Genomic DNA, 25,204 nt, shown 5'->3' on the forward strand with positions numbered 1-25,204 from the left:
AAGCGAAGGCAAATTATATTCTAGTGTTTATTTTATTTTTATTTGCTTTATCGTAGTTTAGTTTTGATTAATCACTTTCGGACTTTCGTGCAATGTGCTCATACCTTATACTAAAGTTTCCTCTTAAAGCGAGGTTTATAACTTTCACTCACTTCTCGACAGAATGTAAATGAATTTTGACGTCTATGATCGTCTCACTTCGTTTATATCGTGACTTATATGCATAACACAGAAATGTATGTATTGGAAACTCAGACAACCAACAAAAGATAAAAATGTCTTGGGAGAAAAAATCAGTAGTGGTAATACTTGTAATAATTGTTTAGAATTTAGTGCGAAGAAGCGAATATTTGTCCCGCAAACACATCTCACCATACAAAACGTTCCCAAGTGTAATTTATATTTATGAAGTTTCCGGTTGGAATCAAATATTTAGCCGAATGTCGATCTGCCTACTTAGATTCCGGAGGTGCTGAGTTCGAAGTTCATCCTTCATCATTCTCATGCTAAAAATAAATTTTGTATCGTAATAAAATAAAAACACAAATTCCGCTTCGTGACATCCACAAGACGTCATTGGAAAAATACATACCACTTTATACTACGAAAGTGATATTAGATAAAAATATTTTGGCCTTGAAATTCTTAAAAATACAAGAAACGTACAAACCGATTTAAATACGGTGGGCCTATGATGTAGAATACGAAACGAAGCCAAATTAAAGACTGCTGATAATTGAAAGATGGTTGTTAGGTTGAAGTTTTACTTCGATACGTCTTTGCACCTACAAATAATGAACAGAATATTTAATTCCGCCAAATAATTACACATATTCCTTTACAATTACATACATATATTTTTTTATGTAAACTCATTTAACCTACAAATTGGGAGATAATTCTTAGTAAACAGTATAAACAGATGTAACCCCCCCCCCCCCCCCCCCCCCCCCCCCCCCCCGGATTTGATGTTCTTTCGCAGACTTCGCTTTGCGAACGCGTATATAAACAGTTGCTGTTTGTGTCAGTAAAAGCGTAATAAATTTTACACAACACCGTGGCCCTCAAAGGGCGCATTCTCCCTTGGACCCCCACTCATAGCCCAGTATCACGCCAGATATCGCATACTTACACACTCATATGATGCATAGTCTATGTCCATTCTGTGCATGATATGAATTAACATAACGACGTACGACCACTTCGCCCACCACATACAAATAGTGCAGTGCATAATAATAACATGTTTGGTTTGTTTTTATTAACTTTAAAGGCCTTGTTCCACTAAAATGTGTTACTGGATGTTCATTTGGAGAACCGCCATGAATGGGGGGCCATGTGTTATTCACACAACATTTTATATTTGGACACTAGAGTCTCGTAACAAAACAAATATAAAGCATTTATTCTAATTTTTACTGTGCGTGTAGGATCTGGTGTAATTTTTTAGCAGAATTTGCGGTACAACGTACGTGGTTCAGTGAATTACTTCATAATAACAATTTCTACCTGAACAAATCATATTGTGTACTCCATACACCGACGTTAAACTATCTTAATTACGTTGCAATGGAGTACGTCGATTATGCTCTTCTGGATGTGTGGACTTGTACGTACGAGGTGCGATCGGAAGGTTTCCAGACTGCGGGTATAAAAACCCGTACACTTATCTCAGGTATTAAATTCATCCATCACCTTCGAAGTAGTTCCCCTGGGAGTGAACACAACGATCCCAGCGCCGCTGCCAAGCCTGGAAGCATCCCTGGAAATCTTTCTTTGTCAGCCTGTCAAGCACCATCTGCGATTCTGCCTGAATCTCTTGCCAAAGACTCGCCAAAACGGCTATGGAAACCTATGAAATGCTAAAGCAAGCATTTGGGGAGTCCGCAATGGGTCGTGCACAAACTTTTGTGTGACATTCACGTTTTAAAAATGGCCGAACCTCTGTCGATGATGACGAGCGTTCTGGACGACCATCTTCGAGCACAACGCCCGAAAATGTTACGAAGATTCGGCAGGCCATTCACGAAGATCGACGTCGTACCATCAACGACTTGTGCGACATTGTTGGGACAGGCTATGGGACCTGTCAGCTGATTCTAAAGGAAGAACTCCACATGCGACGCATCATGACAACGCGCCAGCGCACACCGCCCTCAAAGTTCGGCAGTTTTTGGCCTCAAACACCATGGCCGTCATCCCGCACCATCCTTATTCGCCGTGTGACTTCTTCCTCTTCCCAAAGATGAAAATTCAGCTAAAGGGAAGGAGATTTAAGACGATAGAAGAGATTCAGGCAGAATCGCAGATGGTGCTTGACAGGTTGACAAAGAAAGATTTCCAGGGATGCTTCCAGGCTTGGCAGCGGCGCTGGGATCGTTGTGTTCACTCCCAGGGGAACTACTTCGAGGGTGATGGATGAATTTAATACCTGAGATAAGTGTACGGGTTTTTTTTTTATAGGCGCAGTCTGGAAACTTTCCGATCGCACCTCGTAGATATGAAAGTTTTGGAGAAACATACGACCTCCAGCTCCAGGACTGAAGAAACGGTGATATCTACTTACAAGGCCCCGTGACGTTACTGCCCAGAAGACCAACGTCATCATCACCGCTAACATCAAGTTTCAATCTTACTACAACTGGGGCTTCAGTACAGCAATGGTGTTCGTAGGAGTACGAAGTAGACAATTAAACAAGAGCATTGATTTAGAAGGACTAATCCATATTTGAAGACTTGATAGCACAAACATGGCATGAAGATGGCTGTCTTCTAAAACGTTGCGCTGTCTCACAGAACTTTACCGAAATTTCTGAAGTTCTTACACTGTCATCGCCCTGATGACGCACCTCTGAAACGTCGGGTCAACTTCTACCAGACTACACGACGCAACATCCCAGAGAACAGCTGTAAAAAAGGCTTATGAAGACAATCAAAATGGCTGCAGCACAAGGATTTACGCTCTAGGGCTGCCTTCTGGTGGAACACGATCTCACCCACCTGGACGTCCTTGCTGAACAAGTTGTTGGTGTGGAGATACATCGCGGAGAAGTTTCGGACACGGTCGAACTCGAACACGATTTCGACCGGATGTCCCGCCATGCCGACTGTATCATTGCGCCACCCGACCCACTCATAACCTGGAAACAACAGTAATTATGGTCAGCCAAAGGGACGGGAAAACAGCAAGGCCTCTATGGTTATAACAGTATTCTTAATCGGGTGGGTTTCTAAAAATACATGCTTAATGATTTAGAACATTATAGACTCGTGATAAGCCACGGTGGTCTAGCGGTTAGAACGCTGGCCTTGTAATCCTGGGGGTCTCGAGTTCGATTCCCGGCGGTGCCCGAATTTATAACTTGTGTTGGGCAAGGCCGTGGTCTAGGCAACACGGTGTTTTCCTCCGGGGGCTTCCCCGGTTTCTCCGTGGCAACAATTACTCCATTCACACACAGAAGAAGGCAATGGCAAACCACTTCTGGATCATCTGCCAAGAACGTATATGAACAGGTCCCATTCCGAGAAAAGGATGGAAGGATCCTGTTCATATGGACCTGTCGTCAGACAGAACACTAAATAATAATAATAAATAGACTCGTGATAATCCAATCGGCCTTAGATGTTAATAGCATCATGAAAGTCACGACCAGAACAGTTGAAATCATCGCTATAGAACGGTTACGTATTTTTTGACAGACGAAGTTCCTCTTGAGGAACTGTCATAATGGCGATGATGATTCAATTCAGTCCTGAACCTATTTATTTGCTAACTGAACAGACAAAAAGCTAATCACAAAGTAGGCACAGGTTGTGAAGAAACAACAAACACACAAAACATATACAAGCAAAGACAATTTATATAATTAAGATAACGATAATTATTCCAAGGACACGAAACATTTTTATTGATTATAATCTTTTTAACCAGTTACCTAACTGCTTTACACCAACAGTCATTTCCAATTATAAACGTAGCACAAATTTCATTCTTGGAAACGTTTCTCACTGTCGTAATTTAAGACTAAACAAAGTAATTTGGAAAATCTGTAAACAGTGGTTAATCCTGGGGTTAACTAGTGTTATTTAACGACACTGCGTCAACGTTAGATATTATTTAGCGTCGAATAAAAAGCAAATGTATGTTAAAATTGAAGGAGCGAAGTCGGGCGATGGTCGTTGAAATTTCAAGGTATTATTCCGGCCGACGTATTTAAAGACTGAGGAAAATCACAGTACCCCTTTCATACCTTCGTTCCCTTCTCTCCTTCCTTTTCAATAACTTCTAAAAATCTGTATCCTCGGTCATTTTCATATTTCTTTGCTACTGTGGCCACCCTTTTAGTGCGCGCTTCGTATCACATTGGCTCTATTCGGCATATTTAAAATTATTATCGTAAATATTCGCTAACACTGAATATCAACCTCACGGAACCTGTTTAATTGAAACTGTTATTATTAATAATAACTTTATGGATAAGCTGCGTTACGTTATTTTTCGGAACCTTCTCTGCGGACATGTTTTCCCTGTTAAAACAACCAAATGACGAAAACAAATATGCATCGAACTAGCTTCCATACAGTTGGATGAACGACATTTTCTGTACTTGTAACCCTACTTAGTTAATTAACTAAATGGAAGGATAGTTTCACTGGCTGGTTTCTTGCTTGTATATCTTGCTACGAGATTAGTAAGTTATAACTTACTTCATTATGTGTTTACTTTCCTTAGCTTTTGCTGTCATTTTATTATCAACTCCAACAAATCTGACGTCAAAATAAACACTCTACTTTCAATAAGATATAAAATTTGATAACGTAGCACTAAATACGATATCGAAAATAATAAGCCCACGATAACAAATACATGCAGCTTAATATTGTAATAATAGTCTTTGCCGAGTTACTACAGACCGCAGTAAAACAGCGTATTATTTTTCCTGCATTTTTTTGAAAAGCATAAAACAGAACAAATTTTCAAGTTATTTATTTGTCATTATAGAGGTAAGTAAGAAAAAATGCAGACATGTTGGGGCGGACAACTTTATAAAGCAGAGGACAAATGAGAACTGCACATTGTGGAAGACTTTGATGGATGATGGACCAGCTCGCTTACAATCTCACGTTGCTACATAGCTGTTTCTTGCCCTCGCGTCTGTCTTCTGCCTTTAATGTACTTAAGCGTAGCTTCAGATCACGCACTTTTAATGTGACTCAAGTTAGGTTACAACCAAGAAATGCTTGACAGTACACTCACGAATTATCCTGCTTCTGAATTGCGGCTTCGACATTATGACATTATGAGAACGTTTGTAAAAGTAAAAGATAATGAAAAGACTTTTTTCAGTACGTTTAATATCCGAAACAACACAACAGATTTGGATTAGATTTCGCGTTTATAACGTTGTCTAGAACATTTTATATATTTTATCGATCAAGTACAACCTACACTTTACAAAAAGTTCAAATCGGACTGAAAAAAGGTCTCGTCTAAACCTACAAACTTTAATTTAAAACATTTCTGTGTAGAATACTTACAGAACTACAAAAAAAAAACTAATTTTTGGCTCATAACTTGGCGAGCAGATTTGCAACTCGGCGAAATAAGACTGGGTAGATACTAGTGATTATTATTTTGTTTTTGGTGAAGAAAATACAGTTAGGCTAATTTAGTAACAAATAATTTTGATTAAAAACGAATGTTTTACTCAAAATATAGTATAATTGAACGTAATTCAGTACTACGTAGTACACATACGAGCATAATCCACAATGAACTTAAGAAATTACTTCCAAATTACCAATGAAATGCATATTTTTGTGATACTTTTTTGTATTTAATGACTGATTTATTTTTAAAATTGTAATGTTTTTTATTATTATTTAGTGAAGGAACAGACAACACAGTCGTGTACATACTGATGTGACAACAGTTGTGGAATTTAACACATGCTTGTTTGGCTTGTGTATGCAGAGATCTGTCATGGTTTATAGTTTGGCACCTGCTTGTCTCGTACACACGGCCCTGAGGACGTCCTATACAAGATTTAAATCAAAGGGACCATTGCATTTGACTGTGTAAGGAAGGAATAAGTTTAAACTCTCCATTTCTAAGATTGTATTGGAGCAAATTAACACTAAGACCAATGAAGTATGAATGAACGCAAAGAACACATAAGAAAAAATATGTTAACTTCAAATATATTTTTATACTCCTGTATCAACAGACTTAATAGCACAGGCAAGGAAATAACAACAAATTAGCGCACAAAGCTTCGTTTAAATTTTATATTCGTTGTGAGGAAGTTTAAAGACAGTCATCTTCAGACTCACCACCGTGAAAACCTCAAATCCTAAATTTATTTTTATCGTAGAACTTTTTTTGAATCGCAATTAATTTAAGAAGAAAAACAATTTAAATCCAGTGCTGGGTGCTTCTGAGCAACATAAATATCTTCAGGTTTCATAAAAGGTGGGGAATTTCTCGTCAAATTTTTATGCTCCAAGACAGTCGTAATAAAGTCGTAAGAAAGAGATGTTGCGAACTCTTTCTTCAATTTTCACTTGGCTTCTGTTTGAGCTGTGGGTCAAATCGCACTGGATGCTGAAGTGACGATAAACGGGCAATGGGAATGAAGGTGAAGGCTGAGGGTGGATGGGTGAATGTCTCCAGGCATTTACTCAACACGCTAGCAGCAGTGGGCTGTGGTATTCTCTGCGACAATATTTCCTGATTTTTTTTACGCTCTGAAGCTAAAGTTTGGTTTATGCTTCCCAAAGGAAGGTGAACTTTTTGTGTTATTAGGGCGATGGAAGCTTTCTTTAGTTTCTTATACCAGTTCCAGTTAAGGTTCTTAGGGAATCTTTAAGATAAAAGTAACTTAAGATTAAAAACCATAAAATATTCCGCACATTGCCGGAGACGTTAACAAACACCAAATCAGAAATGTGTTAACAAGAAATCAAATGTTTCAATTTAATGCCTAAATAAATATATTTATTGTTTATCGGTTACGTTTAATATTCCACCTTCTTTCTCGATGTTATGATATGGAATGTGCAAACAGTAGCACTCCGGCTAATTCCACCAAAAATGTCTTTTTCACTAAATACAGGCTGGAACTGCATATTTCACTTCCGAGCGCTACAAAGTTTTGTCGATACCAGTCAAGTATCGCTCCATATAAACAACAAAGACAACTTTCCTGTGTTGTAGCAGTTCCAGCCGGGAACCGAGATGTGACATTTGCGCTGAACTTTATCAGCAAACGCAATGAATAATATATACGACATTCAACTTAGGGTTGCGTAACTTTTTGGGACATGCCTTAGTGTCGAACCCGAATCCTAAAGGAAAGTGATGTACGTACATTCTCCAGAAGACCAAGAGGTTACCTTCAGTTCAAATGTGTAGTCCACATCAGGGGCAGTCCGACTTCCAGCACACTTAGGTATGAGGCCTATAAATCCCACTGACTTTAATAAAACTGATATGCCCATAAAAATTAAATACATAGCAGAGTACCACGTGCAGAAAATAAACTTAGATCATGGACTTAACACGAGCGATGTTGTTGACAAAATGGCAACGCTATAAATGTCGGATTGTGATCACAAGGGTGCGTTACTCACAATAAAACTGGACCCTCTAAAACACGCTACTTAGCGGACTATTTTCTAGAGACAGCTCTGGGTCGTGTCGCTTTGCAGTTTTACAGTTCGCTCGTATTTCATCGTTCAGTTGTTGTGAGGACGACAATTTCCCAAATGATGTACACTTATCTGTTGCACTTTCCCGCCATAATATCAGCCAACTCTAACTAAATTTGCGGTTTAATGTTTCTCAGTTCTTACACGCGCAGTGTAAGTGCTCTGAACCCGGGCAGTATACCTAATAAAATATTTTGTCATCCTGCCTGATGAAAACGTTACCGCCTAATGCATTCTGGGGATAATAATAATACTTATACCTACGGAGAAGTTGGATGTGTGTAGACGTCACGAAATGCTTTGGAGCTTGGACGAATCTTTCGAAGGGGTGTAGCGATACGTATTGTCAGCTGCGGTCCCAACATAGGTGACTATCGCGACTGAGATACTTCGTTATAATCGGAAAAGTGCATGATAATACCTTTAATACATGCAACTGCTAGTCTCCCCCCCCCTCCCATGTTCTTTACAGACCACTTTTAACCTGTCTTATATACGAATCTGTAGTCCATTAGTAACTCGCCCACTGCGTCCAATATCCACAGCCAGTTCAGTCTAGTCCCCACCCTCGTGGCCAATTTCTCGAATATCTATTTTAATATTATTCAAACCATTTATACCTATGTCTCTCAAGTTGTCTCTGCCCTCCAGGGTTGTATATCTTTAACACGGAAATAAAATAACAACATCCAATTTTTAAACTGAGATTTTTAATGACGATGATGATAAATTTTGGACGATCTGATTTTCTCAGGAACAGCGGAACGGTGATGAGAAACACGGATCAAGTTTTAATTAACGACTGAAATTAAACACTGTTCCCAGTATCGACCGCTGTCTGGAAATACAGTTCCTAGACCCCTGGAAAGAGGCAACACTGGCGTATACAATCTCGGCAAGCACCAGCCACAAGTCTGCCAAATCCACGGAGGCGAAGATCGTAAGTTCCCCGTCAACCACCATGTTCCTTGCTCCGTCACAAAATGGGAATGACTTTGTCGAGATAATCATAATTGGTGGACCGATCGTGGGGCAAATAATTGAAACTACCGACAAAAGAAGCTACACTTTGAGGAAAAAAAATTCAGAATTAATGATTGCTACAGCAAGTGGTGTGTATAATTACCACTGGACTTACAGTATTAAAAGACACTGAAGTAACATACAACTGGAATGAAAATAAAATTTCGAAACTTCCAAACATGTGACAGAGATGGCCCCAGATATAAAAATACTGAGACATTAAGACAAGCGACAAGTGGGGCCTGGATCTCTGTCTTTCACGGATCTAGCTGTCTGGCAGTTACGAAACTAATTACAAGAACTTTTAAACCTGTGTTCGTGTTATCTTCCACCATCGCCGTAAGGCATGTGGTTAAAATTAAAAGAAACGTGGAATTCACACTACGACTTCTACACCGCCTTAAAATCGTTTTTACCATCTGTTCGAAAGTGACGACTGAACAGGGAGGGTTACAGGAGTAAACAAAGTCAATACTTGAGTAAGACAGATGAAGAAGGGGTGGCATTACAGGTATCTTTGCGGCGTCTTCAGCTGGCGGGATGCAGACAGCTTCTTCAGGTGCGACGTCCCCCGAGTTCTCTCTCCCCTGACACGTCTCTCGCTTCAAGCGAAGGATCTGAACGAATGTAAGGATGCTGGAAACGTCTGCCAGAGTGAACGCTAAGGATTTGTCTGATGTTTTCCGACATGCTTTTAGATTGTCAGTCCAGAAAGCGCTTAAAACTGATTCAAGAGGGCTTCGTGTTATAAAGATGACGATTCTGGGAACGGTGAATGATTCGAAAACGTCACTAAAATAACTAAGCGAAACACTTTTAACACTGAACTTACCGCTTCTTGAAGAAACACAATTTAGCAGGACAACATTCTGCACTCGATGAGAAACTCGCATGGTATTTATTTCGTCTGTTAATTATTCAAATTAATGGACATGCACGATTAATTTTCACAATCTGTACAAACCAGTTGTTCAGAAACTTCAAGAGTAAATAAATTTACTAAGAAGAATAATATCAGATTTATTGCCATGATATGTAAAATACATAACGGAATTAACGGTCTTGGATAGCTAGAACACTGGAAGCGTGTATCTGCGTTTGTTTCGATGCATTGCCAAGGGCCGACACCCCGTCGAAGGAATCCTGTTAAATAACCAGAAGGATTCATAGTGTCAGACGTTAATTCGAAGATGACAAAGGGCAAAAGACGTATCTCCAGGTGGAGGTATAGCCGCATATATTCTTAACCTCGGTTGGGTGAAAATGTCGATTGATCTCGGTAGACCTACTCACCGGAAAGGAACCTAGGTGGGCCCTAGAGCCGGTCTGGACGTCATAATACAGAGAAATATCTCTTCACCTGCCTAGAATCGAACACCAGTCGTCCAGCAGGAAGCTATTCAGTATACCGACTGAGCTGTCCTGTCTCACAGTGCCTCATACAAACGCACTGAAGTTATGGAAAAAGGTTAGTACGAATTGCTGGCGTAACAAGTGGTCGAGGAATAAAATATGCAAGCTCCGTCCTCTTTGTATGAACACTGAAGGGAATAGGATAGGAGCCGACATTGTTTCAGTTCTGCGTCTGTCCTTCTTGAGCACGTGGCGCGGAAGGAGACACTGTTTTATTACTCATATGAAGTAACATTCGAAACTCAATCTATTCTCACATCTGTTACCCACATGACGTAGCTGTATAATATAATAATATAAATCAGTGGCGGAGCGCGACCTTTTTTTTCAGAAGTGTTAGCAAAATCCAGTCGCAGGGATTGAGACAAATTTTGCAATTGAGTGTACATGTCATATTTCATCTTCCATGATGCATTCAAGTCACAAAACGGCACACGCCTACAACAAAGGTTACGGAATTAAAATAGCGATAAATCTTTTTAGAAGTGTTAGCCGAGCTGGCACGGTTAACACGAAAGTTCTGCTCCTAACACAAACTTCTCTCAAAAATATCGACTACGTTGAGGAACTCTGATGACGTGAATTTCGCAGCCAATGAATGTCCAAAAGTGGCGCATACAGCAGCCTTCAGTTGAAAATCAACAAGAAAGTTCATTATATTGTTAACAGCGAATACAACAGATGCCAGAACATTGTTGAACACTCTTGTTAACGCATATAATACGGCCAACGTAAATGTATTTCTATTTTATTTCAATTGCTGGTGATGTCACTGTTTAACGAAATCTGCTTCACTAAATGACGAACTGACAATGGACACGTTCTTAACTTGAAAGATCTAGGTGAAGATTGGATAATGATATTAAGCGAATGTTAGGAAAACAGGGTTGGAGATTTGAGACTGGATTCATCTGGCTCAGAATTGAGACACTGTCGACCTCTTGAGCAGACGGTAATGAACCTTTGGGTTCCATAAAAACAAGGGAATTTCCTTTCCGACCGAGTTTACTACTATAAGCTTGTCAAGAAATACTCTGCTCCACGGAATTAGTTTAGTTACATCCTTGTCATTTAATTAATAAAATAGTATCTTTATGAATCGACATCGAATTTATAGAATTTTTTTCATTCCAAATTTTATTTAACTAATTCATTACATTGAAAAAAAAATCACCCATTCTGTAAACCCATCTTTCTTTTGTTCTTTTCACAGCCTCTAACGTACAGACTATGTCACGTAGACCACCGATGCTAATTAATCTTCCTTCGTGTTGCTGTTGAGTACACTTAATATCAATTAATTTTATCACGGACTTAGAGATGGTAGATCTTCGAAACACATGTAATCCCCTTTTTCACAGATGGGTTAAAATGCACTAAATAAAGTGGAACAAAACAGATAAGTTATGGAACGAGATCGTATATTTTGCTTGTTTGTTTCCTTACAGACACAAGCTAGCACTTCCAAGAACGCAACTGTGGTGTCCGGAATACAATCTGCACGAGGCGTCCCTGTACGACCATGCCCCAGTTCAATATAAATGCAAATACGCTCGCTTGGGCCAGTCCTCGCTACATCTCTGTTGTCCCTTCAGAACTTTCTCAGACGTCGGTCAGGTATATCGCGATGTCCCTAGAGAAAGGACCCCAAACACGAAAGATGTCCTGTTTTCTGACTCGATCGGATATTTGTTTGAGTTTTGCATGTACCGAATACGTTTAAACACTGCCTTTCATACATCACACTTATTTATCAGTTTTAATATTTCCTCTCATCTACTACTAGGACATGCGTACCTCCTCTCTTCAGGTTAACCCATCAAAACTTTGCACATATTTCTCGTTTGTCCCATTCGTGTCACATGCCCTGTTATCTCATACACTTCGTTTTATCATCTTAAAATCTCATGAAAAGCAGAAATTATGAATCAACAACGTAACACAGTTTATTAATATCCTATCTAAGAAGCAGACTTTCCAAAGTATAACCAAAAGGTGTACCATTTCAATTGCACGAGCATTTAAAACTAACTTCTGGAAGTAAGTTTCGTCTTGTAGGAACTTGAATACACCTGGTAGCAATGGTAAGGCCTACATGAAAGTTTAATTCACAAAGTTTTGAAAGTTTAAATTACAAAGTTTCTGACATGTAGGCCGATACATTCTGTTTCGAATTAAGGGTTAAATTCTAAAGTTACGGAGAAATTTAATACAATCCCACACCAACGTTCCATCCCAAGATTTACGTACAGATCACTCTGAAATCACAGAGTACGCGGATTTTGAGAAAAGCCTCTCACTGAGGTTCATGGCCGTTCAAGAGAACATTTAATCGAATGATCGTAGATACCGGATGTAATCTGAAGGAATTCAGCATAGAAACATATCTTCCTGATATAAATTTTGGCAAATATTAAATTTATTGTGCCTTATTATAAACAACAGTATTAGTCCACACGTATTAGCACAGTCTATTAACGAAAAGATACAAACAAAGAGAATGAAATAATTCAAATATGTCCACGAGAACGGAGAAAAATATACAATGAAAAGCTTTATAAATTTTAATCACCATTAATCCTTTAAAGCACAAGCTCGAATACACCTTTTCATATGAAGTTGAAGTTGTGGCTTTATGCGTTTGTTCGCTTATTGCTCGAGAACGGAAACACCGATTTAAACCAAATTTGGCATGCTTATTTCTTGAGACCATGAAGAGATCAAATAAGGGTCAAAAAGTGCGTAAAACTGTCTTGAGTTCGATTCCTGCTGAAACTAAGCACGATAGAAGAATGGAACCGATGTCGAAGTAGTTTGTTGGGAAGAGGAGATTGCAGAAACGAAACTCAGAAGCGTACGTATTCGTGCAGAATGAATTTATAAAGTCCTGACGAATAACTTTTATACGAATTGCTGTCGATAATACTATAATGAGAAATGCTGATGGGTTTAGGTATATATTTCACCTCGTGCACTCTGCTATTATTATTATTTAATAATTCACTCCGAACCGCAAAGAAAACACAACATTTCACCATTAGTAAGATCATTTTGTTAACGCTGTTGAGGAAATAATCGCAAATTATCCTTAGAATTATACCAAACATAAAAAAGTGCAGACTTACAGAATGTCAAGAAGGTGGAACATACACGTTCCCCAGGCTTTAAAGGGTTAAATATTATAAAAATGTATATAAGTCAAGAAGGTTAACATGACGACATAAGCGTCTGTAGGAAAAAGCCCACTTGGAAGATATAAGCGTGGTTGAAAGAACAATATTAAAATTTCAAGAGCTGAGCGACGGGAGTAACACATGTATTGAAAGAAGTCTATATTCGAAGGTAAAAATAAAAGGCAATGCACCTTACCTTTGCCGTGACCTTTCAGGTCAAGTCTGAATATGTCCTGTCCTTTCTGTCCGTCGACCAGCTGTCCGAGTCCGCCGCTCAAATAGCCCGACTCCTCTCGTCCGTCATACGTTCTGTCCGAGAGGTCAACCTCGGTGCCTCTCTGCACGCCTTGAGGCATGGAATAGCTCAGCAGACCCTCTGAAACAAGGACGAAGGGTGTGAAAAGTTTCGGTCAGTCAAACATGTTGGTACCTAACTCTTGTGAGAAAATATCAAGTTCATGAGATGGTTGCTCGATGTTGCACATCACCATGAACGTGACTTACGTGTTCTATTCTGCTTTGAGTCAGCTGTACGTCAATGGACTCAATCATGAATTCGTCTCATCCGAAGTGGATGGTTTACATTATACATGACCAACTTCGTCCCGTCCGCTGACAGGCTAAATGTAGGTACAGACAGAAGGTCAAACCCTCGTTTGAGACACTCTGTGTGTAGATAAATTGTCTCTGCTGCAGTAAGATCAATATAAATATAATTCTTCCATCTGTACCCAGATTTTATGCTAAATAATATTCCAGAATTCAGTCCGTACCACATTTCACAACTTTAGAAATAATCGATGTTTACATCGACATACATAAAAACAAATAAAATGGATACTCATTTGTTTTTAAAATAATTAGGACATATATTTACCAGTTGGCTTCAAAGGGATCTGTCTCACGTCCAACTATTCTCCTTTTATTGCTTTCATGTCCCCGCTAAGCCACAAATATCTATCTCTATAACCATTGAAATTTGCAAGCCACAAACACATCTGTGGAAGTTGTTACGAAAAATACCAGCACCTGCCATATACATACACCATACACACGTGGGATGATCCTACATGGAAAATGACGCAGTCGGTCGGCTTTCGTAATCACAACGGGCTGCTTCTGACAGTGAAATTTACGTGATGGATAACTCTGCAGGAGACCATTATGCAACACGCGTTGATATTATTTCCGCAGTTCGTAGTGTCAAATAAAGCAATGTCTTGTTTATCCCCACACTTGTTACACTCAGATGCTTTCAGACACTCCTTAGCCTAGTCTCTGCGAAAGTCTGATACTATACGAGGTGCGATCGGAAAGTTTACAGACTGCGCCTATAAAAACCCGTACACTTATCTCAGGTATTAAATTCATCCATCACCTTCGAAGTAATTCCCCTGGGAGTGAACACAACGATCCCAGCGCCGCTGCCAAGCCTGGAAGCATCCCTGGAAATCTTTCTTTGTCAGCCTGTCAAGCACCATCTGCGATTCTGCCTGAATCTCTTCTATCGTCTCAAATCTCCTTCCCTTTAGCTGAATTTTCATCTTTGGGAAGAGTTGTGCACTGAACTTTTTATTACTACCTAATCACGTGGTGGGTAACCGGTACTCCACCCTCGTTTCTGGCCCCTTAAAGGGCCAGTTCCTCCTTCTTTGTATCCTCAAACAATTTTCCCGTCTCTTTCCTATTGGCCAGACAGCCTCCGTATTCGTCCTTCACCCCTTGACTGTTTATATAATAATTCAAGGGTTGTTCTTCCCATAATTCTATACAAACAGTCCGATTGTTAAAATTCCAACTTCAGCCCCTAAGATGGAGGCAGTTTGCTCCTTCAAGATGGTTTCTAAGCACGCATCCGTACGCCGTTATGACCAAAGACACCAACATCGACATTTTCACAGACATGATAACCTCGTTACATGGTAAACAATGACTACATTCGAATATACGAGGGTCGCTCATTAAGTAATGCCCCACATTTTTTTTCTCAGCCAATAATGAAGATAGAAAAGTGTACTTTTACATGCTTGAGATTTGATGTTTCCCGCGTTCGTGTACGGAGTTTCAAATGATTCCAACCGATAGCGGAGCTGTAGTGAACTGTTAAAATGGCGTCTGTGAACGACTCTCGTTACAAGCAACGAGCTGTAATTGAATTCCTTGTTGCTGAAAAAGAAACGGTGGTGAACATTCATAAACGTTTGTGTGCTGTGTATGGAAGCTGTGCAGTCGATAGGAGCACCGTTGGTCGCTGGGCTAAGAGAGTTAAAGCTTCAGGAAGTGAAGAAACCGAGCTCCGTGATCTGCCGCGCTCTGGGCGTCCTGCCACAGCCACCACTCCAGACATGTTGAACCGCGCGGATGCCATTATTCGTGAGGATCGGCGCATCACAACTCGACAATTGGCCCAACAGCTTTCAGTCAGCAATGGAAGTGTGATTGCAATTATCCAGGCTCTCGCATATTCGAAGGTGTGCGCAAGATGGGTTCCACGAAGTCTCACAGCAGACCACAGGATTCAAAGGAAAACGATTTCTTCTGAATTGTTGGAGCGTTTTGATGCTGAGGGAGAGGTCTTTCTGTCCCGGATCATTACAGGTGACGAAACCTGGATACACCACTTTGAGCCAGAGACAAAAAGGCAGTCAATGGAGTGGCATCATCCTCAATCACCGAGAAAGAAGAAATTCAAGACAACTCCCTCCGCCGGAAAAGTCATGATGACTGTCTTTTGGGACAGTGATGGGGTCATTCTTGTGGATGTGATGCCAAGAGGTGCGACCATCAATTCAGACGCGTACATCAGGACCCTGAAAACCCTCAAGAAGCGTTTTCGACGAGTTCGGCCTCACAAGCATCCAGCAGAAATTTTGCTCCTGCACGACAATGCACGCCCTCACACAAGTCTGAGAACCCGGGAAGAAATCACCAAATTGGGTTGGACGGTGCTACCCCATCCACCCTACAGTCCAGATCTGGCACCCTCCGACTTCCATCTCTTTGGGCCACTTAAAGATGCTATCCGCGGAACAAGATTTGAAGATGACGAGAGCGTGATTCAAGCAGTGAGGACATGGCTACGTGCACAGGACAAGAGCTGGTACCGGCAAGGCATGCATGCACTTGTTCCACGCTGGCGTAAAACCGTACAAGTTGATGGGGACTATGTGGAAAAATAGTATGTGTAAAGGAAACATTGATTTATATTGTCACTAAATTTGAGCCATCTTGAATAAATATGTTCTGAGGAAAAAAATGTGGGGCATTACTTAATGAGCGACCCTCGTATAACAAAGATAAACACTGAAATGCTTGGAAGAACCACTTTAGTGAAACGAATCACATTATATAAAATCTAAAACTTCTTGACGATGGTGAAGAGTCAATTGAATAAAAGTTTTGGATATTATCCATCGTCTAGTAAATATAAAACGTAAAACGACGTTTCGGAGATGGGACTCTATCTCCGTCTTCAGGTTCCTACACAGTTGGGCCCACTAGATATCTCCGGAGATAGGGATTAGCTCTATCTAGTGGGCCCAACTGTGTAGGAACCTGAAGACGGAGATAGAGTCCCGTCTCCGAAACGTCGTTTTACGTTTTATATTTACTAGACGATGGATAATATCCAAAAATTTTATTCAATTGAATCACATTATAATTACACTCGAACCATCCTGATGAAACGAATACAAATGGAAAGAAGACTCAATAAGAGTATTTGGCACTAGGTTTGTTCCGCGTTCCCAAAAACATACAAAGGAAATGTACCTAGAAGTAGGCACATAATACCTTAAAAATAAGTGCACTCTCTGTTTCAGTAGTAGATTTTCGAACGGCGAGCTGCCGTTTGCAACATTTTATATTATTAGCAAAAAAAGAAAAACTTTTTATTCCTCTAAGCTACCATACGCGGTGTTGGGGAATGAAGCTGACCACGCAATTTGTGTTGTCAATAGAAGAGCGAGGGAAGTTTGAAACAATTACCGAAACATCGTTTCCAGCATGTTCCAACGCCCCATGAGTACGCTGAGCTCAGCACAAATTTAGCTGTACTCAGTAATTAGAGAGTAAAGTCATGTCTCCTTTCCCCATAACAGGCTTTCAGACATTGGATAAAAAATGAAATCATACACAACACAAAGGTCGTTATTATTAATTTGGTCTGGTTTTCAGCGAAGAAAATTGTTACGAAGAGGCCGGAACTGCTAGGCGTACCAAGAACTAGGCATCGTCGCCCATGGATACAGTGGAGACCCTACATATAAAAAAGTAACTGTACTTCCAAATGAACCATCAACAAAGAAATGTGGGAAAATACACCAAATATTTGAAGACGGCTGTCTTCCCTGATGACAGACGCAGCAAGGACCTCCGAAACTTTGGTAAATTTCTGCCAGACTATAGCCCAGAAGACACCCATCTTCGACGAACGTCCGGCTTGCTTGTTCAAACGCAAACGAATTTCTGTCTTTCGCGTTACACAAACGTCGTAAAATTTATAAAATAAGTAGCCACATGTGCAATAGTAGGCCTATATTAGACCTGAATAAGATTAAAATACTTCTGATAACTACTTGAGCAGGTGAAGGAGATTTGCATACTGTGGCTAACAACAGTCAAGAATGGAGGAAAATTGTATTGGAAGCCAAGGTCCACAACGGACTGTATTTCTTGAGAAGCAGAAGAAGATCTTGAGTTTAATGCATGGTAACTAACTAACTAACTAGATGGCTTACCGAACCCGAAGGTTCATCACCGAATTAACCAAAGCCCTCCACCGGACCCTGTCCTGGGCCAACAAAATCCAGTTTCCTTCAACTCCTATCTCCCATAGATCCCGCCTGAGATTATCAACAGTTCTTAATGTACCGTGTTTAGCAGATAAATAAGACTTCTGAAATTATTACAAAAAGAGATGATTTCCTTTAAAAAAAATTGTCAAGAATAGTAAAGGGTTCAAAACCTTATTCCTTGTACATTTACGATGTATTTCATATGATATATTAAGAGTAAAATAAAAGAGATGATGTTATGATAAACGGAAGTGCTCTCTTGACGAAACTTTTACCCACAGTCGAAAAAACAATGATAAGAACTTGGAAAGTTATGTTTATTTATTTATTTATGCAAAACTTGTCATTCATATCCGAATTAGCAAATGGCATCACCTCAAATCCTTTAATTACTTGAGGTACAGTCCAGCTGAACTGCTGAATCGTTTGTACATTGCATTTAAGCTTTACCGCACGTTACGAAGACAGATCAGAGCACTGTGACGCGAACCAATTACTCTTCAATGAGCTGGCTGTGATGAACAGGGCAAGCGATGGTATTCGGGGGTGGGAGAGGTTATTCCAGACTTGCTGTTTAAGTTTTCCCGCCACGCTAACCTGCAAACTACGGATTATACTCCCACCCTATCATGTACCGAAAGCCATCAAGGCAGCCAGCTAGCAGCGACCACTTATGGGTACTCCTACACTTGGTATACTGCCATGTGCTCCTCTCTGCCATAGTTCGGTTATCGTGTAATTACCTACACCAGTGGGTGCTGGTGGGAGAGATTACAGAGTGTCAGATTGGTGGCAGAAACGTCTCATTATCTCGTGAACCCGGATTAACTGCCAGAACAGTGGAATCCATTATCTTCATTACTTATCCAGCATAACCCCCCCAATTGGTAGGTACGTATTTTGAAACCCATCAATTTTCTTCCTAAATCTTAGTGTCGTTAAAAGCTATACAAATTCGTGTGGCAAGCACGCAGCTGTTTAAACATACGCTTTTAGAAAGATTTTTGTTGTTGTTACTACGTGGAATGTTTATACAGCCTAAGTTCAGCAACTGTAACAGGCATCACACTTAACACTTTCTATACCATTTTTATGTGAAGATAACGGGGCGTGTCAGACGGAGATGTTTATTCATTGAATTCTAATAATGTTCAGATCACAAACTATATACACAGACCTACTGAAAGCAGTGCTTTAGGGCTAGCGTGCACGAGCGGTATTTCAACCTCAGCGGTAAAACTTCCTCAACCGCAAATTCTTGTCGCCTGTGCACACGGACGGTGAAATAAACGCGTTGTCTTTTCTCCTACTCGGTTACGCCAAGGTCGGACAATGGACACAGCATGGGTTCTTCACGTTCCATTGCCACCGCCAGCCGCCGTGCGGCCACCGAAATACATCGAAAATGAAGCATGTTCCGGCAGAGAAAACGCAACGGTAAAACTACCGCACGTACCATCGCTTCCTAATGAAACAGCGCGTTCCATCAACACCTCTGCGGCCCAAAAAGCTCGTACGCGCAGGGTGTAACAGGCTTCAAACTAACATGAGTATTGTCACAAAGATTCATACAGTGAGGTAGATATTAATATGAGAAAAAATGTCCTTGAAATGAGCTTGGAAATTTAAAGGCCTATATTCCTCAAAACCTAAGACCGATCTTGTCGTGATCTTGAGGTAACGTTGACTCATCCATGACCTCAAACTGACATGAATATGGTCATTAAGGTTGCTAAAGATCGGCAGAAACATGCGTTAGAACAAATTACTGCATGATGACCTTGAACACTTCAAAGGCCTCTATTCGGTAAACCCTGGGACTGATGTTGTCGTGACCTTCACATGACACTGACCGGTCTGAGACCTCAAAGTGACATGAGCATTGTCACCCAGGTCCCTAATAACCGGCAGAAGTATGCGTTTTGAAAAAATGACCTTCCAATGACATTGAGAAATTTAAAAGCCTCTATTCAGAAAACCCACGGACTCATATAGTCCTGATTTTGACATTAAGGTGACCGGTCCGTGACCTCAAACTGACATGAGTATTGTCACTCACATTCCTACAGATCGGCAGAAATAAGCCTTTGAAAAATTGACTTTCGAACGACCTTGAAAAATTAAAAGGTTACTTACCGTGCCAGCGACATCCGACGAGCTCCACCCTCATGCACACCGTGCGAACATGTTCTGTGAACGGCATAACGCGGACCTTCGTCGCCAGAACAGGAGGGTCCAACCGCTGCTCTACCACTGAGTACGTGTTCCTGTTTCCTGGGATCATCTGTCGGGACAACAACAAACAAGTTTTTTACAATTACTGTTAATACTACTACGTTCGCAACATTTGTGTAGAAATTCGTTCAATGGCCTGAAGCGGACAAGAAAAGTTACGAAGAGTTGCTTTTCATCTGTCGTTCTGCAAGTCTGCAGTGGAGAGGGAGCTGTTTAAACTCCACATACCCAAACAAACAAAAAAATAAAAACCAAACGGTAACCTTTTGAAGGACATCTCCAGCACTACTCTACGCAACATACAGAATGTCTCCAGCACTTCATGACCAAACAACTTCCGTATAATCTATTCAGAAATACTCCGGCACAACTCTAGGAATTATCCAGCACTTCTCCAGGACTTTTCCAGGAACCCTCCAGCACTTCTCCAGGCCATCCCCACGACCACCCGATGAACACTATACATATTCTCGAGTACAAAACCTAACCCACAGAAAGACAACACAAGCTTATCAAGGCTAACCTAAGCAACCTAACCTTACCTAACCTAATTAACCTAACCTAACCAAACATAACCAAACCAAATCTAACCTAACCTAACTTAACCCAACCTAACCTAACCAAACATAACCTAACCAAATCTAACCTAACCAAACATAACCTAACCTAATTAACCTAACCTAACCAAACATAACCTAACCAAATCTAACCTAACCAAACATAACCTAACCAAATCTAACCTAACCAAACATAACCTAACCAAATCTAAACTAACCAAACATAAAATAACCAAATCTAACCTAACCAAACATAACATAGCATAACCTAACTTAACCCAACCTATCCTAACCAAATTTAACAACCTAACCTAACGTAAATTTTCAAAACTGGCCTTTGGGGTCACTTAGGACCTTTGGGCTATATAGGCCCTCACACAGTATTTTTATTTAAATAGTGAACTTATTTCTGAACAAACCTTACAAAATTAGATTTCATTCGGCCTTACGTGCTATTAGTTTATTTTTACAGATGCAAATTATCAACTTTCATCCAGTACAAGGATGTGCACCTATCACATATTTTGTTGATCACATTCAGTTTGTGTGTAATTAAAGTACATGCCACTTCGGGTGATGTCGCTTCGGTCTGCCCGGTAATTTCGTTTTAGGACAATACAAGGAGGACAACAGATGGAACCACCAATAAAAGAGACGCAGACGAATGACTGCTTGGTTTAAACTCTCTTCGGTATATAGCTACGGAAATGTTCACAGTTTTATCGGCATTAGCCATCACATTAAAACGAGCTTTGTGTAGGAAGTAATGGGATGTGTCAATCATTGTAAAGAGAGCTCAATGACAGCTCGAAATGACGGAACAGGATTAAAACAAACTTTTTTCGAAAACGTTAATACGATATTAAAGAGAGCGTCCTTTAATTCTCGAAAAGAAACAGACTTGAATTTTTTAAAAAAGAGGCATTTTTGATGTATACAGAACCCACTTCATTCTATCCCACACTGTCAGAAAAATGCATTTCACTCGTCAGTTACGCGGTGTTCTTAATTGCATAAACTTCTTGACACAAGTCGACAGACGCAAGTTTCATAATATTTACACATGAAGGGAGACACAGCTTTTTAAGTGGCGTGTGAAACAATGTTTCGTCTCGTAACTTTGCTTCTGAGTGGCTATCTTGAACGTGTTAAAGAAGAGACAACCTTTTTTTATTATCTTAACTACGTTATTTTGGAACCGAATGAGATTATGATAATGCATAGCATACTACAAAATAATTAAGTACAGATCGATTGCGATCAACTTCAAGTTACTCCGGCGAGGGACTGAGTAAAACTAAGGAAAGTGTCATTCAGACAATGTGGTCCCAGGTCCAGCATCAAATCAGAAACCTGTAGAATACCGGAATAAAATAAAATATCTCACCGCACAGTCCTACAATGCAAACCTGAGTTATAATTCACTTTCGATGTCAGTCGTCACCTGTGAAATGTCAAGAGACGCACACAGTATCAGTAGGAGTAACTGTTTCACAAGGTAACGCTTTCAGTGCGATACTTAATTGACCTCCTGGAGTTCGTCTTTCAGTCATTTCGTGTCTAGCGACAAATACGCCCACGGCAGGGAAAGCCTTTTACTGAAAAGGTTATCAAAGTTCTGTGACGTCAGTTAGAGCCAATAACCGGCCCCACAGATCAGTTCATTGCCTGTGACATAAAACTTCATCCGTGCCAAAAGGACTTGAGGACAAATAGAAGACTGGAGAGCGAAAGAGAATGATAAGACTAAACCGTTGTTTCTGTATTAGAAAGTTTCGTCGTGTTCAAGTTTCATTAGCGAAAGGTAAATGTGTTTCAAAGCCGTTCCATGAGGCGTGTTTGTTGTAACTGATTTTGACAACTACAATTTTTCTAATTCTTTTGTGCAATTCCGAGGCAATTTTTGTATTCTACTCTCCTTATTTTACGAGAAAAGATAAGATTACGATATCAACACATCGTCAGATTTCAGGTTCTCACGTCAGTGAGTCTGAAGATGGATGTTTTCTGGGGTCTCGCGCCTGTAGTCTGGAAAAACGTTACTAACATCTGAAGTACTTGCTACCTCCATCATCAGGGCGATCGCCTTGCATAAAAATAATGTTTGGCGTGTGGTATTAAACAGGCGCAAAGAATATAAAATTCCATACAAGATATTGATTGGACCGCAGATCGAAAGGGAGTGGGTGGGTGGAATTCAGTCCAGATACAAATGCATCTTAAATTTTGTGTATCTGGACTGAATTCAAGTGGTTCAGGACAAGATCCAGTACTGAGCGAGCTCTTGTGAACTCGATAATAAACATTCAGCATCATAATAAAGAAATTTTTTCGATAGTTGAAAAGTAATTAATGTTAATTAATTGTAATTTTATGGTTGATTCTTCTGGATCTATGTAGGTCTATGGAAGCAACTGCATGTATCCTACAGTAGGATCTGTAACCCGTATAGTAATGAAAAACATACGTGTTTACTAATTAATTAATGTCAACAAGTATTTTCTGCGAATTATAACACTACTTTGCACTCAAATGATGAAAATTAATTTTGTAGCCTGAATTATAATCAGGAGGTGTATGTTTTCACATCGTACAATAAGGTCCACATTAATTAATGGTGTATGAACACGATGTATAACACGCCAGCTTCCTACCACATACGGCCTCATACGAGTATAATCAACAATTAATAATACAAGGACATCAAATTAACGTACAAACCAACTTGGTGCACATTATGTTGCGGTCATGAACAGGCAACTCAGCGACAAGATATTTCATCCCAAGGTACCAGGTAACCACAGCTACCGTGCTGATGCTGACTGGCATATTGAGCGTCTAAAGGCAGTCACGATCAATGCTCCAGCTTAGCTAATGACGTATTTCCACCGACTAACAAGACAACTGCTACAACAGAGCCTACTGTTATATTTTGGGTATCACTTACCGCTGACATCGAGAAGACCGGACAAGTTAAATCGGGCGTAAGAATAAGCAGGGTAAGATTTCAGGTTCTCACGGTGAGTATGAAGATAACTCTCTTCTGAAATGTTGCACTGTGAGATAACCGTCTTGATTATGGAGGCAGCAACGACCGCCGAAACGTTGAAAAACTTCTACCAGTCTACAACCCGGACGACAGTCATCTTCAGATGTGGAGTAGTCCCTTGATTAAGGAGCTAATAACAGCTGATCTTATCTGAAATTTATGTAACCTGAAGGCCCATTGCCGTGTTTAAAAGAGTATGTGAAATATTCCTGTCCTGAGCCAGATTAGTCCGATCCACATCACACCTTCTTTCTAAGGTACACTTTAATAATATTCTCCCAGAAACACACAGATCTTCCAAGTGGTATCTTCCATTCGGGTTTTTTTGGACTCATCTCTCTGCGTGCTACGTTCTCCGCCCATTCCACCTTCCTTGATTTAATTTCCTTAATACGTACTTGAATGAGTGAAAATTAAAAAGCTCCTCTTTTTCACTTTCTCAATCTTGCTGTTCCTGGGCTCCGTGTTGTGAAGGACCCTCAATCTACGTTCACTGTGATTTTCTGGCTTGTGACGAGTGCTGGTTTCGATGTTGGTATTCTAAGTTGAAACACCGTATACAATTATTGGTACATGCCTACATTTTGGTGGGTCACTCTGTCTCCATCATCGGGGCTCTAGTCCAAACATCCCAACGTTAAAACCCAGACGACCACAGTCGAGATTTTAACCGCCGTCACATCACAACCACTATCAAGAAAGTTCCTCTCTCAGGGTGACAGATCGAGTTTCACAATTGTGCAAAACAACGAGTACGGGAGGATAAATACGAAACAAAACACCCCAGTGAAAGCACGTGGTCCACTTTTAATGTATCCTGACGATACGGGCATACGCGTTGAATACGTTGTGGCAATCTGTAGCCTGTAACACATCCTGGTGTGGGTGTGTGACAATGATATGGGCGTACTTAAACCTGCACTAGATGTGAGGCACACGCAGAAGTCCGGACCGAGAAACGTGACTAGACTTCTAACTAGAGAAACAGCGACCGAACCTCAAACATGGACGGGGCACGTGGTCCACACGCCTTGCTGCATAACGCCACTGCAGTTACTACAAACGGCTTACTCAATCAGCAAAGGTGCGTGCTGAATGTTCGTAGAGACTCCGGGAGGCGACTGTTACCGGTGTGGACAGACAGCTACTCTACCGACAATGCAGCGAACCTCTGGAACAAGCGGTTCTGTTTTAACGCGCTGCTCTTAATGAGACAGCCACTCAGAAGACCTACAAGGGCGAAGTTTT

The 25,204-nt window shown here is 40.4% G+C and overlaps 1 protein-coding gene across 4 annotated transcripts in view; it reads right to left on the reverse strand.

Moving 5' to 3' along the window:
• Positions 1-25,204, reverse strand: part of Ddr (discoidin domain-containing receptor 2) — a 140,632-nt gene that overhangs the window by 35,817 nt on the left and 79,611 nt on the right. For all 4 annotated transcript variants that reach the window (XM_087351861.1, XM_087351860.1, XM_087351859.1 and 1 more), the window contains exons 4-6: positions 20,252-20,399; positions 13,516-13,695; positions 3,001-3,140 (exon numbers count right to left, since the gene is read on the reverse strand). In XM_087351861.1, the coding sequence (XP_087207987.1) occupies positions 3,001-3,140; positions 13,516-13,695; positions 20,252-20,399 (468 nt within the window). The remainder of the gene's footprint in view (positions 1-3,000; positions 3,141-13,515; positions 13,696-20,251; positions 20,400-25,204) is intronic.

The sequence above is a fragment of the Zootermopsis nevadensis genome, unplaced genomic scaffold (assembly GCF_977971745.1).
Source record: "Zootermopsis nevadensis isolate Lab colony 2312 unplaced genomic scaffold, Znev_1.0 Znev_ptg000020l, whole genome shotgun sequence".
NCBI classification, from domain to species: Eukaryota; Metazoa; Arthropoda; class Insecta; order Blattodea; family Termopsidae; genus Zootermopsis; species Zootermopsis nevadensis.